Consider the following 13,253-nt stretch of genomic DNA (forward strand, 5'->3'; position numbering starts at 1 on the left):
TAAATTCTTTTTAAAAATACAGAAATTGACACGTGATGAAATTAAAAAAAAAACTCTTTAAAACTTTCTTTTAAATATGTTACAAATATTTTATTTTTTTGGGTCACGAGTGAGATTGTAGTGTTCGAGAATTTTGGTCGTTAATGAATTGTTTAAAAGTGCTGCTTTTGTTATGATCTTTAACCTTTTGTTTGGTTTTTTTATCTAACTTCTATTAAAAAAAAACTTAACATCGAGAGAGTCTAGAATAAGTTTTGATTCATTATTATTGTATAAGTTTCAACTATGAAATTGTCAAGATATAGTATCATGATTTTACCAACCAATTTATGAGTTTCAATAATTATTAGGTTTAGATGGTAGTATAAGATTAATCATTGTGAAACGAATTTGCAAGATTTGACCAAGCAATTTGCAAATCCCTAATCAAGTTGAAATGATTTTGGTTGTTTAATTTTTAATCACATTGATGCCTCTCCTAGACTCCCACTATGTTTTTTCTAAAAGACAAAAATAGTTTGTAATAATTACATAATTTTAATCATTTACGTACTCATAAATAAAAACTTATTAAGAATATTCATCTAGGCACGTAGATTGTTTTTTGAAATTAAAAAAAAAGGTAAATTTTTAATAATTTTTGTAACCATCAATTAAAAAAATCATTTATACATAACACAAAACTCGTAAACATTGATATAATAATACCTATGATTATTATTTAATTTAAAACACAATAAAACTTGTAAACATTATAACAAACTCGTGACCATTAATATAATAAAACCTCTATAATAATTATTTAAATCAAAATATAAAAAAACTTAATATAAAAAGCACAAACATTAATTAAAAAAATTAACTTTTTAGTGGCTATACAAATTATTGGGTCGTGGGTTGGTAAAAGTCTATAGTTAGATATTAGTTGACTTCCATTATGTTTGTTCACTTGGAAGCATAAAAAATTTAGTCATTAAAACTATCATGAAGAAAAAATTATATACTTTGAAAATTTTGGTACATTCAATGTCACGGATTCAAAGCTTTTGAGAAATTATCTTCCCACCAATCATTTTACGAAAGATTAGACTAAAATTTTAATCATGTATCAACAATAGATAATGTGAACGCAAACGTGTCAGTCTCATTATTTTCGCCTTTTTTTTTTTCAAAGTACTTAATTAATCTTGAGTTTTATCATTATTCTCGTAAAAGTTAGAGAAAGACAAAGGGGAGGGATTATTCATTACAAATAGAACTAAAAATTGAATAAGAAAATTTAGACATAATAATGTTTGAAAAAGCCCTTAAATTATTCAAGAGATTTTAAATAAACCCTTATTCTTTCTATTACCTTTAATCAAGTCCATATATATATATATTCAATTAAATATATTCTAATGATTAATAATTGACTAAGGATGTTGATATTTAAGGATGTTGATATGTTGCTAACGTGAAGGATATATTTAAATACCATGTGGTCACAACATCATGTTATGTTATTATTCATTATGACACGTTAATATATTAACATGTCACATCAACACCATGTGACATAAAATAATTAATTTAAGAATTTAATTAAATGTAATAAAAAAAATTTATTTGAATTCTTTTAATAATTCATGAACTTTTTTAGATATTATATCAAAAATTTATTTCAATGATTTTATGCGAATTATATTAGAACGTGTGTTACGTGTGCAAATGTAAAAATTAGTTTTGCAAAGATTAAAATTTGATTTAAAGAGAGGCTAATGATGTTCTTGATCATGAATGCTAGTAATAGCTAAGGAAAATTTTGTCACAACATCCCTATTTTAGGCAGTTATCACAACATTCCAAATATCTAATGATAGGAAGCGTTGAAATATGGAGCACCTTCCCTTTGTATCGAATAATTGGAATATAACAGGATAAGGATTAACAACCATTGACCAATTGATGAATATTGTTGAGTGTGCTTTATTTTATAGTTATCAAAATTGAACCCGACAACGATTGGGTTCAAAAATTTGAACTAATAAAAAATTCAATAAATTATTATTTTTTGGATAAACTCAATGGGTCAACATGAATTTTTTTGAATCAAAATTACAAATTATTCAAATTGAAAAACTAATCTGAATTAAGTATCGGATCACTGAATCAATGAATCTGACGACTGTCGAATTGATCTAGGTCCAATAACTATATATGATAGTCAATTAGAGATAAAATTCTACACATTCTCAATATTCAAACCTAAAATTGTCTATTGAAGTTAATGTTTTTAATCGAGATGAAAGATCAATTTTCAGATTAACTCTACATTGACTCCTCAAAATCATTAGTTAATAGGAAGTTTGCGTGCATAGTATGAAGAACTATTTTCTACCTCTATGCACTTTCTAGAACAATTTCTCATGATTTCTATAAATTTGCATACTTTACCTTACGCTTCTTGTTCTTTACGTCCCTCGTTTTTTTGTAATAAAAAATGGATGCCAAAGCTGCTCAGTTTCTATATCCATGGCGGCATGGCAAAGTTGTTCACTTGGTTTGTTCACAATCATATATTCAAAACAAAGCATGATGCACGTTGCTTGTTTTTGAGTTGCATGTTGCATGTTTTTTATTTCGTAGGTGAGGCATGGACAAGCTATGCACAACGTAGAAGGAGACAAGAATCGAGAAGCACTGTTGTCTCAGGATCTGTTTGATGCACAGCTCTCGCCATTAGGCTTGCAGCAGGTCGAAATCCCATGAAGGGTCATGTAATTTTCAATCATTTTTTTAATTGTTTTTGATGATGAATGAAAACTCGACAAGTTTTCATGGTTTTCCCTCCAGGTTGCTAAATTGCGAAAGGATGTTCATGCTAGTGGGCTGCTTGACAGGATTGAGTTAGTTATCACTTCCCCTTTGTCAAGGTATTTCGATTTCGAACATGTTTTAAGCCTTTCATGATCATATTCCAGGATCAATGATCAAACTTAGATAATGAGTATAAATGTAATCAATCCAGAGCAATGCAAACAGCTATTGGAGTTTTCGGCAGTGATCGTCATCCAAAAGTTATGGCCATCGAGCTTTGTCGAGACCGTCTGGTAGGGCTGAATTCTATATTTGATACATTATCAATGTATTAAATAATCTTATCCACTGTCAGTTAATCATATATTATAGCAGGGGGTTCGTCCATGTGATATGAGAAGAAAAATCAGTGATTATCGATCTCGTTTCCCCACAGTTGATTTTTCAATGGTAATCTATATATCTTTAATCTATATGTTAGACTAGGGTTAATTTATAATCAAAATATGCATACACAAAACATAAGTTCCATACCTGTTTAGATGGATGTGGAAGATGACACATTGTGGAATCCAGACGTTCGGGAGTCCGAGGAAGAACTTGCTGCTAGAGGTGCCAGGTTTTTGAAATGGTGACTGCAACTTTCTTCATTCGAAAATCTATGTAAAAAGGAAGTATAATTCTTTACGTTACACCATTTTTAACATGTCTGCAAATCGTCCCCCTTGCCCTTTTCCAGGCTATGGACAAGGCCGGAGAAGGAGATTGTAGTCGTGAGCCATGGCATAGTCCTTCAAAATATTCTAATAAACATACATAGAAATGACTGCAATCTGTCGTGCAAGTGGTGGTGCAAGCGGTGAGCCTTCATCATAATATCTTATAATTGAGCATCTTACAACACGTAACGTTATTAAAAAATATGAGAATATCTTATAATCGTATTCAAATAAAAATTTAAATAACAAAATTATTACCCGTTACGTGTATTCAGATACAATTCAGGTTATCATAATTAGACATTTTTGCTTTCAGCTTTGATCATTGTGAGCTTCGATCTGTTTTCATCATGGATCAAAGGTTAGCCATTGACTCTTTGAATCTTTGCATGCCTTGTTTTCACTTTGAAATGCTCATATCTTTTCTTCTTCTTTTCGATGGCTTTGGCCAATTTGCAGCATCATGGGAAAAGATTCAGCATCACTTTGCTCTGATCATCATCACCAAGATGACACAGTGTTAAAGCAAGGAAGTTTCCCATTAATTAGCCTTGCTGACTTTATACAATAAGAGTCACTGTTGCGTAGAGACTGGTCTCAAGGGCTCTCTAATCTTCTTTATGATCAACTTGTACTTGTTTTCTTTTTCTTTTTATGCTTGTTTTACTTGATAGAAGTTTCAGCAACGTGTTCCGTATTTTGTCTTTTCTTGCACGGAAGTTAACTATTTTTGTCGGAGAAAATACATGTTATATTTCTAACATGAAATCATCATCGCAATGACTTAGGCTTGACTCGTTTACTAAGTCTCTTCATCTCTTTTTCTTTATTGAACTTTCTTATTCGAGATATATCAAATTGAATTCTTTTTTTTTTCTTTTTTAAACATATGATACTCTTATTTTTCATGAAATCAAAGTTTAATATAATATAATATACATAAAATTAAAAAAAATTTCAACTTAATTTTCTTAAAAACTTTTAAAACAAAAAGGACAAAAAGAGTAAATTTTAATACCTTTCTTTTCCTTTTATCAAAAAAGAAAAAAAAAACCCCACCATTTTGACAATCCTTTCTCAAGCAATATCTAGTTAATTAAGCATGAAGCAAGCACCCCATTAATTGGTTTCCATTTATAGTAGCTTATCTCCTCTCTTTCTCTCTCCTTTATCAAGAACTAGTTAGGAAGGTGGCAATAGAGAGTGATTCTCATCTATATACAGAAAGGTTATGGCCTATCATTTTTATTAAATAAACTGTGGTAGAGTTTAACTGTGGGGAATATTTAAGGAATGAAAGAATCATTAATATTTTGGCCAAAAAAAAGATAGAAAAAAAAATCAAAAGGGAATCTCAATGAATTGACCTCCATTTTGTAAGTAGATGAAAATCATGAACCCATTGCCTATCTCTCCATATCAAAATATATGTTCTTAAAAGCAATCATGACATAGGTTTAATTTTGAAAACTTTATCAAACATTCAAAGTCAAAGAAAAAAAAAAAAAACCCATGTTCTAAGAAGTTATTTTTCCACTATCGTCGCATCAATCATGGAAGACTACTATTCTAATTAAATAAATTTGCCATAGTTTCTTTTTTAATTCCACGTCGATTTTCACAGAAATTAAATAAAAAATTTTTCTTTTGAAAAAATTAATTTTATTCAGAAACATCTCAAAGAAAAAAAGATTTTTTCTATCAAGATATATAAAACATTTTACATAAGTCACTAGTGAAATTTGCTTCTCTTTTATTGAAAACATGAAGAAATGTCCTAGAAGCCAAATTCTAAGTAGTTATGAAACCAAACAACTAGGAGAGAAGTTAGGAAATTAATAAGATTTAAATAGTATGCCTTTTGTTTTTTTTTTAATATTTAAAGAAAGATTACTCAATATCAGCATGCATTATTAGTATTTATTAATAGCATACCTTTTTAACTTCAATTTATTATAAGATTAAAAAAACTGTTATTGATTATATGTTCTTTTCATTTTTAACCTGAAAAAATTAATTCTCTTTATAGTGTATGAGCTCCTAAGTAGTGGCTGTGTGGTAAGGATTGGATTCTAAGCCTAGAAGAGTCTTTATCCATGTAAGCTATGGTCTCCTAAGGGTGAATTTTTTTTATGTCAAATATCTTGTAAATTTTATTTAATTTTTTAGATAAATGAGAATTAAATTATATATAAAATTGTCTTTGTTTGTATAATGTCACTTTCTGTTTAACTCTTTTAAAAGTACTCTAGCTCCGTCCCTGGCTCAATGTTGTTACGACATGTGGTTTGATTTTTGCATGTTGATTACAACTAGCTAAGAGCAGAAGCTCGAAGCAAATTAATTACCACACAAAATCATTAAAATTTATCATATCAACATGTATTTAATATAATAAAATTTAAGTAGGTGTCATTCTTAAGTTAATTGAGCTTACACGTAATGAGATAAAGAGACCACTATATCCATCTACTTACATATTTTGGATGTAGCTTTCATATCCCAAACTCTTTAATTAGTGCATTTCAAATCTAAATAGTAATATCTCATTAGTTGCATGGCAAACAAAAATTTTTGATTTAGTTTCATAAAAAGGAATGATCTCCATACAAGTCTTAGTGATTTTTCATTAAGAAATGATTTTGATTGGGAACTCCCTAATGGGATGAAACATGAAGATTTAGATATGACTTGAGGCCTTCAGCTGTACTGTCAAAAGAAAAAGAGACCTGTAAAGCTAGTGACAAGATTGTCAAATCATATTCCACATGGCAGCTTTTGCTCCCTGATGTTGGGCTTTAAATTCCACTGTGTATCATAACCATGTTTATGTTCCTTCTAATGATTCCTTGTCGTTTGGAGCATTTCATATAAAGATTAGTATGATGTTTTTCAATTATTTGAGGGATCTACCAAGACTGAAGTGAATGAGCTTGGTTGGGGAGTCTTGGAAGTGCTCACATTCAATGTCTTGGATCCAAAATAAGCAAAGAGGGAAAAGGACAATAATGATAGAGAGTGAAGAAAGAAGAGAAGATAAGAAGGACTTGAGACATTATGGCAAGTTCTAGTGACAGTGTGACACCATTAAGATTAATTGTCAATCACATTTCTCAAAAGAGAATCAGAAATTGATGTCCTTTAACTTCCAGTCTTTATGTGTTTTTGTTATGCTCAAACCTTTTTCCTATGATCAAGTTAAGTCATGGGCTCGTGGTAGTTTCTTTTGGCTTTTTGCTCAATTTTTTTGATGACTAATTCCAAGATTTCAGTTTTGACTTCATCTGCAGAGAAATAAATAAAGTTTATTATCACTCTGCCTTGGCTTAAACTAACAGATGAACCTATGTTTTAGAAAAACATTGTCCTGTGTGATCTCAATTGTAGTTTAAGATAGACATGAGAATCTGGTAATATTAAGGTGCCATTACACTCAGAAACAAACTGAAGTCAATGGAGAACAGTTTCCAACACATCACCTACTAATTAGAATTTTTACATATTTTTACATATTGCAGTGCACAATTTTCACGATTGCTTTACGATCTTTTAAAGTTACTCTTGACCATGATCCCAAGTTGTATCCCTTTAGTAGTGGGAACAACTAGAAATATATATAGTTCAAGAATGGAAATTATTTTAGTCGTTTTATTCATGTAGAACTTGTTTAATACCATTTCAGGATATTTTCACTGCTGAGAGTGATACATCATTCACAGTAGTAGAGTGGGCAGTCAGAAATGCTGAAAACCCCAAGAGTTTTACAAAAAGCTCAAGCAGAGGTGAGGCAGGCTTTGTAGGTCTTGCTGCAGACACATTTGAAGCCTATCATTTTCCCCGTCCTTCTCTCTCAGCAATCTACAATGCAATTTGGAGGAAAAAGATGGATTATAGGATTGTTGCTACTATTTACCATATTTTTTTCAAGCTGATCTTAAATCAATTTTGTGTTTCTATCAAGAAAACTCACTCACTCTCTTTCACATTACGATTAACCTTTGAGTTTGAAATCACTACGTATATACCTGGTATTAGTCATTATTCACAAGAACAGTAGTCTTAGTAAGAGGGGAAGGTTAAGTTCTTCTGAGTCATGACTCATGTGAGAGAGACATATAATAAAATACACAGCCTATTATAAAGATTAGTTAAATTATACAGAACCTTGTTGTCTTATTAGTTAAATTATAAGAATTAAGCAAGAACCAAGATATAGAATGGAAGGTCAAACTTGGCGAATTCTTTGTTGGACTGAAACCCTCGATTCTTGAACAGTAACCATCCCCTCAATATTGCTTATGAGATGACAACAATCTTGGATGATGATTTTGGGATGGCAAGTCCTCTCGATGTACTTTTTGTTGGAAAAATGGAATATTTCATAGGTCTCAACATCCAACATTGTCAAGGTACAAGAGAAGTAAGTGTTTTATATATGAAAACTGAGCTTATTGGAAGCAAGAAAAGATGAGTAGATTTGCGTACATACGAAATTAGACCAGGCTTTGAAAAAATACAAATTTTTCTTCTTCTCAGCTTGTAGTAGTTGAAATAGTCTTGACTGAGTTTTTTAAAATTTATTTGACTTATTTTTATTCTTAAATGTTAGAATAGTTTTAATGACTGAATCTTTTAAAATTTATCTGATTTAGTCTTATTCTTAAATGTTAGGATATTTACTAAGTCTATTGCTTGATTTTTGTCAGTGTTAATGATAGTGTTTTTTAAAACTTATCTAACTTAGTCTTATTCTTAAATGTTAGGATATTTCTTGAGTCTGTTGCCTAATATTTCTCAAATGTTATCTGACTGAGTTTGTTGCCTGTTATTTCTTAAATCTTATTTGACCCAGATATTTGTTAAATGTTATTTGATATATTGCTTGATATTTCTCAAACTTTCTTTGACTGAGTTTGTTGTTTGATATTTCTTAAACTTTATCTGACTCAAATATTTGTTAAATGTTATTTGACTTAATTTCCTCAACGATGATTTTATGTAACGTTAACTCTTTGTTATGTCTGTAAATACAACCTACCTACCTTTGTCACAAACACCACCCCAAGTCTCTACTCTAAAGCTTCTCTACCTACTTTCCTCTGAATCTTCTCTTTTAAAGCTTTTCTATATACTTTGCTTTATTTTATTTTCATTTGTTTCTAAACAAAAAAAAATTTAACACTTGCAACCTTGGTGGGTGTTGCCCTTTCATTGAGAAAGGGCCAAATCAACTATGAAACAAAAAGAAATTCTCAAAAAGAAGAACAAAAATTAGTAAAGATAATTAAATAATGAAAAACATCTACTCTTTGGCTTGACAACAGATAATAAAAATCAACGTACTCGGAGTGGTATGGATACGCAGCTGAGGACAAAAATTAGTAAAGATAATTAAACAATGAAAAACACTTACTCTTTGGATTGACAACAAATAATAGAAATCAGTGTACTCGAGGTGGTCTAGCTATGCAAATGAGGAAGAATTAAGGAAGATAGAGGTTGTAAGGAGTCATCATTATCAATTTCCATTGGAATTGATTGGTTATCCATTTTTTCCAAAATTGCATTGGCGACCTCAAGAATTTGCCAAAAAAGGTATGTTCTTGATATTAATGTGAATAAATAATGCTGAAGCAAAATCAGTTAAATCGATAATCTGTAACTTAATATAAGATAAAGCCCCGAGCTTCCAAGTTTGGCCACATCATCATAAGCGGGGAGGGGATTCGGTGAGTGGAAGTTCATGGTAGCTGAAAATGGACTTTCAACAAGAATCATCTCGAGCTCCCTTAACCAATAGGAATTTGAAGAGATTGAACTCAAGGATCCCATATATTTCTAATCATGTCTCTTCCTCTTTTATTTATTATTTAATATTATAATTTTGGTGCAAGCCTTTCTCTTTTTTCATTCGTCTATTTTTATACAATTGGATATAGTTAATTATACAAATAAAATAATTATATTCTATATTAGATATAGAAAAAAGGAAACAAATTCACTACCTTAATAGCTTTTATTAAAAATTTTAAATTTCAATTTCATGCTTATCAATAACGTTAACAGTTTTTACCAAAATTTTATCATATAATTTATTTCAAATCCAAAAATCAAAATATGAAAGAAGTTTGGAAATCAATAAGATTTAAATATTATGCCTTTTGTTTTTTAATATTTTAAGAAAGATTACTCATTTTCAACATGCAATTATTAGTATATATTGATAGTATATACTTCTTTCACTTTTTTTTTTTATAATTGGAGAGGGGGGATTCAAACCTGCTATTTAGGCAGGAGAATTATGCATCAACAATGACCTAAATGCTTGAGTGCATAATTTTCTTTAACTATACTTCTTTCACTTTTTTTTTATAATTGGAGAGGGGGATTCAAACCTGCTGTTTAGGCAAGAGGATTATGCATCAACAATAAGCCAAATGCTTGAGTGCATATTTTTCTTTAACTTCAATTAATTATAAGATAAAAAATAATTCTAATAAGGAACATGATTAGGATGATTTGGGATTAATTTGAAGTTTTTGATGCATTATTTGATAGCATGTTTAATGGGTTATTGATGAAATGGTGCATACTTGAGAACTGGTGAAGAATGGTCTATGATGAAGCTATGATTGGTGTGTTAGTTCTATTATGATGTATTAGCTTCAGAGCCTATGTAATTGTTGTAATGTTTGTAGCAGTCTCACTCAACCTCCTTGGTTGCAATGTTTAAGTGATTTTTTTTGGTCCTATGTGACCGGCTTTTCAATAAAATTATTGAATACAAGGATTATAAGAAGAATATGTATTCAAACATTTAATTTATTAATTGCTGCTTGATTTTCTATTTAAAGAGTAAGGTTCGAATTCCTATTTTTCTAATTACATATATATAAATTGCAACAGAGAAAAATTTTCAGCCACTTGCTGCTGCAACACAAGCTTGTCATGGAGGAAAACTAATCGCAGAGTCATTGGTTATTCTTGAATACATTGATGAGGTGTGGGCAGAGAATTCCCTAATTCTCAAATATAAGTTCTAATGTTACATTATTGGTTAGTGTTTAAAATTTTACTAATATATTATTTTTATTAATCTTAATTATATAAAAAAAATTATTTTGAGTATATATTTTTAATGTGCTTTACGTTTTATATTTAGTTGAAAGGAAATTATCTTGGATATAAGAAAAAATTATTAATTATGTATATCGTATTTAACTATTTATATTTTATACATTATAATTTAATATTTAGTATTATAAACTTAAATATAATAAAATAAGAATATTAAATGTTGACTACATTAATTTTTTAGTTGTTTATATTGAGAAAGTCAAAACTTCGAAACAAATTGATGATAAGTTTCTTACAAATAATTTAATTGTTTATATTAAAAAAGATATTGCTATTGTTGAATAAAATTTTTCTAGAGCATTATTATAAGTTTTTTTTTATTTTTTTATTTACATATTATATAAAATTATTGTCTATTATAAATCTTTTGATTGTTAATAGTTAAATTTAATATATTAATTTTAAAAATTATTTACTTTTATTTTTCTTAACCTTTGACTCTCTCAATAAAAATTGATTAACTCCGCTCCTGACTATGACCCCTCCCATTGATGTGGTTCTAGGACAGTAATGGCCATAGACATTGTTTCTGGATCATGAAAGTTGCCTGCCATAGGGAACATAAACCAATTTGTTGGCTCTTTACCTCATCAGATTTGGCCCATTGATGTCATTTTCGGAATGGTAACCGTCGTGGGAGTTGTTTTTGGGATAATCGACATTGTTTCATAAAACCAAAAAGAAATTCTTAAAACAGAAAAATAAAAATTAATAGAAATAAATATAAAATGAAAAACAATTATGCTTTGAGTTGATAAAAGATGATAGAGATTAATGGATTCAGGGATAGTTTGGGTATGGAGTGGAGGAAGAATCAAGAAGAGAAAGCTATACTAGGATCGAAGGGTCATCAATTTCCATAGGAAGGCTTGGTTATCCATTTTTTTTTCTTGAGAAAGTTGGCAGGGTGATTACCATTTATAGTAGCTTTTCTCTCTTCTTTCCTTTATCAATTTCCGTTTATAGTAGCTTTTCTCCTCTCTCTTGGTAATAGAGGGTCATTACCATCTATACATAGAAAGGTTATTGCCCATCATTTTTATTAAAATGTGGTAGAGTTATACTTGAGAATATAGAGGAATGAAAGATTGATTAATATTTTGGGCAAAAAAGAAAGAAAAAATCAAAAAGGGATCTCAATGAATTGACCTCCATTTTATAAGTAGATAAAAATCATGAACCCATTGGCTATCTCTCTATATCAAAATATGGTCTTAAAAGCAAACATGACATAGGTTTAATTTTGAAAACTTTATCAAACATTCAAAGTCAAAGAAAAAAAAATAACCATGTTCTAATTGAAGTTGATTTCCCACTAGCACCTCATCATCATGGAAGATTATTAGTAAAATTTGTCACGTTTTTTTTTTTTTCATTTAACATCTAGAAAAATATTATTTAATTCTTTTCTAGTGTCTAAATGTTTATTTTTAAAATTTCAATTTTCAAAAGATTGTGTCTTGAAACATGTCCAGAGTAAAAAACAAAGTTAAGACAAACATAATCGAAGACGAGTTTTTATTTTTAAATTAAAATTGTAATCCTAAAAAACATATTTTTGATGGGTCCAATTTCCAAAAAGGCCATGGTACTAATAACACCCTTTTGTACTCTCTTCAACCCTAAATATTTATTTCTCTTCTATTGTCATGAAGATTAGGGTAAAAAATTTTGATTTTGAAAAGATTGTATTTCGAGACATCTCAAGAGTAAGCATAGGCTCGAGATCCCCTCTTCCCCAATTATAAAAAAAGAAAAGCATAAACTCGAGAAAAACATAATTAATGATGGGTTCTTGTTCTTAGAAATAAAGTTGTAATCCTAAGAAAAACTTCTTTCTTGGGTCCAAATTCCAAAAGCCATGGTCCTTACTCTCTTTGTCCTTAAATATTTATAACTTTTCGATCTTGAAAGAAATTGAAATAAAAGATTCCTATTTTGGAAAATTTTTATTTCAAAATATCTTAAAAATAAAAATTAAAATCTCGAAAAATTTATTCGATGATACGTTATTGTTCGTATATTAACATTGTAACCCTAAGAAAAATTTCTTTGATGGGTCCAAGCTCCAAAAGGCCATGTTACCAATAAATGTTTTCTTTTTCTTTTTCTTTTTTTTTGGGGATAAAATTTGGAAGAATAAGTGCCAGCTAAGGGCATTTATTTATCACAAAACAATTATAGGAAGTGTTGAAATATTGGAAGTACCTTCCAAAATTAATTGGACCCTTTTATCCAATAATTGGAGCTGAAGAAGGCCCAAATAAATGGCCCTAAACCACCTATTCTCACAACTGTCTCCCATTTATCTATGTTTCCACAACAATAACTATTATTTATGTTGTTGAGTTTGTATTTAACACTGCTATAATTAATCTTAGAGGTAGATGTTAATGATATAAATCAAAATAATTAATCAAAATTGATTGAATTGGGTTAATTTGATTCAATTTTTTTCAATTTCAATATTTATCAATTAGGATGGACGATTTATTCTATTTTCAATTGATTTTTGATGGTTTTTTTTTAAAAAATAAATAATTTATTAAAAAAATCTAAAATTGGAAAAAGAAAAAATGAATTTAATGGTGAAAAGGA

At 29.3% G+C, this 13,253-nt stretch overlaps 1 protein-coding gene across 2 annotated transcripts; it reads left to right on the plus strand.

Annotated features, from left to right (window-relative positions):
- The first annotated feature begins 2,461 nt into the window (after positions 1-2,461).
- Positions 2,462-4,312, plus strand: LOC110419848 (phosphoglycerate mutase-like protein 1). Of its 2 annotated transcripts, none has more exons than XM_021432973.1 (9): positions 2,462-2,542; positions 2,629-2,736; positions 2,836-2,915; positions 3,011-3,092; positions 3,172-3,249; positions 3,342-3,430; positions 3,539-3,658; positions 3,835-3,879; positions 3,978-4,312. In XM_021432973.1, exons 1-9 carry the CDS (start codon positions 2,483-2,485, stop codon positions 4,087-4,089), a joined length of 774 nt encoding a protein of 257 aa, XP_021288648.1. In that variant the 5' UTR covers positions 2,462-2,482; the 3' UTR covers positions 4,090-4,312. The 2 variants fall into 2 exon arrangements, with proteins under 2 accessions (XP_021288648.1, XP_021288649.1); XM_021432974.1 differs by having other exon boundaries at positions 3,175-3,249.
- Positions 4,313-13,253: the final 8,941 nt, after the last annotated feature.

This window comes from Theobroma umbraticum, unplaced genomic scaffold (assembly GCF_002168275.2).
Source record: "Theobroma umbraticum cultivar Fairchild unplaced genomic scaffold, ASM216827v3 scaffold_67.0, whole genome shotgun sequence".
Taxonomy (NCBI): Eukaryota; Viridiplantae; Streptophyta; class Magnoliopsida; order Malvales; family Malvaceae; genus Theobroma; species Theobroma umbraticum.

Bases quoted from the DNA above. Each gene is read 5' to 3' on its own strand.
- LOC110419848 (XM_021432973.1), top strand. From the start codon at position 2,483: ATGGATGCCAAAGCTGCTCAGTTTCTATATCCATGGCGGCATGGCAAA. The intron at 2,543-2,628 runs GTTTGTTCACAA...TTTATTTCGTAG, and splicing joins ATGGCAAAGTTGTTCACTTG to GTGAGGCATGGACAAGCTAT. The intron at 3,093-3,171 runs GTAGGGCTGAAT...CATATATTATAG, and splicing joins AGCTTTGTCGAGACCGTCTG to CAGGGGGTTCGTCCATGTGA.